The 2,632-nt window shown below is 32.8% G+C and overlaps 1 protein-coding gene across 1 annotated transcript in view; it reads left to right on the forward strand.

Annotated features, from left to right (window-relative positions):
- The window catches only part of LOC106467778 (zinc finger CCCH-type with G patch domain-containing protein-like), a 48,604-nt gene that overhangs the window by 30,089 nt on the left and 15,883 nt on the right, over nt 1-2,632 (forward strand). The window contains exons 8-9 of the mRNA XM_013928155.2: nt 2,148-2,318; nt 2,380-2,402. Of these exons, the coding sequence (XP_013783609.1) occupies nt 2,148-2,318; nt 2,380-2,402 (194 nt within the window). The remainder of the gene's footprint in view (nt 1-2,147; nt 2,319-2,379; nt 2,403-2,632) is intronic.

Raw genomic sequence — 2,632 nt, forward strand, 5'->3', positions numbered from 1 at the left:
GCATATAATAAACCTAAAAAAAAGTTATGTTCTTTTACATCCTCCACTTGCAAAATTTGATAAGGCTTAGCAACTTACGACAAGCAGCAAACAAGTACAAAGTTCGTAATGAGAAGAGATAATTGTTTTCTGTCCTTCTTTATTTACTGTTCTATGTTTCAAGAAAGATAACTGAAATTTAAGAACATATTTGTAAATAGTAATAATGTGTATACGTATATAATATAACTGAAATGTGACTATATTTTACAAAATACTGGTCCACTAGAACGCAGCCAAGACAGGCCACTTTGTAAGGCCAGTTTTACATTCTTGAATATGGTAACATGAGTGCATGTGTGCCACACCATTACAACTTCTGTAATGTTAGTCAGGCACGTCTGAAAGGTCAATAAAATAAAAATAATATGAATATATATATATAGATAGATAGATGTGCACTGTTATGGGAATTAAGTTATTTAGACTAAACAGTTGTGGTTTCGTGCTATAATATGAAGTCATTCCAGAATGATAAAAGTATAATTTATATTTGTTTCCTAATTTTCTTATTGTGGTTATGAAGTCGGTCAAATCAACCAAACCCGTACAGAGATACAATAGTAAAAATAACAGATAAAATATAAAGTTGTCTCCAAAAAACAAAGGATTGATAATTATCTGAAAGTTATAAAGATTTTGCATGTGAAATTAGAAAATTTCCTGCTGCATAAAAGTATTTTTAATCTTAAAATCAAAATTACTTTGCATATTGAATAGTCAGTATTTGAAAAGAAAAAATGTATGAGAAAAACATTACTTAAAAAATCTTAAAACATAATTGAAAAATCTGATATGTTGTGTACAAAAGCCTTGTAATGTTTACTGATGATCTGCAAAATTTTGTGAAGATACGATAACCGTATTATTTGAAAATTATAACAAGCACCAATGGTTACGAGTTTGGTCCCTGGGACTGAGCCTGTATTGAAAGAGTTAAGCACTAGCCAAACTTTTCATGAAAGTAACATTATATAATAAGTTGAGTATATATCACTTATGAAACACTAGTTGTTAACTTCAACTACTGTCATAGGTTCAGTTGTATCTCCATAATATATTGTTATAGTGTGTATTCCTTTTACAAGCTAATAGTGTTCCAGTCACTGCTGTGTTTGTTGTATCCCAGCTGTCATGAAGAACTCTGGATTGAGCAAAACTCATTATCAGCTATGGAAATGACAAAGATAGTGTGGTTGGAATACTGTTATTATACACTCTTCTAATTCTTGAAAGTCCCTAAGTGTCTAGATAAAGAATGTAGTGTTTAAAAATGTTATAGGCCTGATACTAATGTCTTATGACAAATATAATTATAATCACTATAATATATTGTTGAACATTTCATTGTTGCTGCACTCTGAAAGATGATGTAATCTGTGGAGATGGCAGGCTGATATGGTTAATGTAAAACATTTTATTCTAGAACACATACGAGTATAATGCTGTTTCATCCCATGTTGATCATTATCAGGTTAGGCAGAAGATTTGAAAAGCTAATTTTAGGAGTAATTACTAAGTTAACACAAGAATGACAGTGACAGGTACAAAGTTCTTGGAGGCTTTGAATTTTAATTAAAATAAATTATAATCTTTATGCTGCAAAGGAATAGAAATTGTAATGCATAGAATGAGATTTTGTGAAAAGTTATTAGTATAGATATAAGTCTCCCTTAGTATAATGTGGGTTTGTGGTCCCACCCTATAGGGATTTCTTTAATATATTCCATGTTTATTATTTTAGTGTTTTCTATAGAGAGGAATATATTGTTAACAGAGAGGATGCCCAACTGATGAAACAGTACATTCTAATCTTTATAAAGAAAGAAGAAAAGTATATCAGCTGTCAAGCTGAAGTTTAATTTCACTCAAAATAGGTGTCTTGTACTGATTGGAAGTTAATATATGTTATAAATAAGTGAATAGTAAAAATGATCTTTAATTTTAACTATCTTTACACTGTTATGAAACAAAGAAGTTATGCTTCACATTCAATTGTCTGATTTAACAGTTCTATCAAAATTCTTTATTACTTATTTGTGAAACTATAAGTCAGCTGACTTAAGTATAATTTTACTAATTGTTATTCACTATCTGGTATTCTGTAGCTCAAGGAGAAGACAGGGAATCTGACGAGTTACAGCCCTCTGATAGCATCTCATCATCTAATTTATTGTCATCATCAGATGATGATGAGGAGGAGGAAGTACCAACAGTCGTGTGGATGTCATCAGAAACAAACAGAACTGGATTGGGACTATGGGAGAAACATAACCAGGGTAAGTATCCAGATGGTGGGAGGAGGGGGGGTAGTGAGGTGATTTGATAGAAGTGGATTAGGACTGTGGGAGAAACATACCAGGGTAAGTATCCAGATGGTGGGAGGAGGGGGGGGTAGTGAGGTGATTTGATAGAAGTGGATTAGGACTATGGGAGAAACATACAAGGGTAAGTATCCAGATGGTGGGAGGAGGGGGGTAGTGAGGTGATTTGATAGAAGTGGATTAGGACTGTGGGAGAAACATACAAGGGTAAGTATCCAGATGGTGGGAGGAGGGGGGTAGTGAGGTGATTTGATAGAAGTGGATTAGGA

This window comes from Limulus polyphemus, unplaced genomic scaffold (genome assembly GCF_000517525.1).
Source record: "Limulus polyphemus unplaced genomic scaffold, Limulus_polyphemus-2.1.2 Scaffold2737, whole genome shotgun sequence".
Classification (NCBI taxonomy): Eukaryota; Metazoa; Arthropoda; class Merostomata; order Xiphosura; family Limulidae; genus Limulus; species Limulus polyphemus.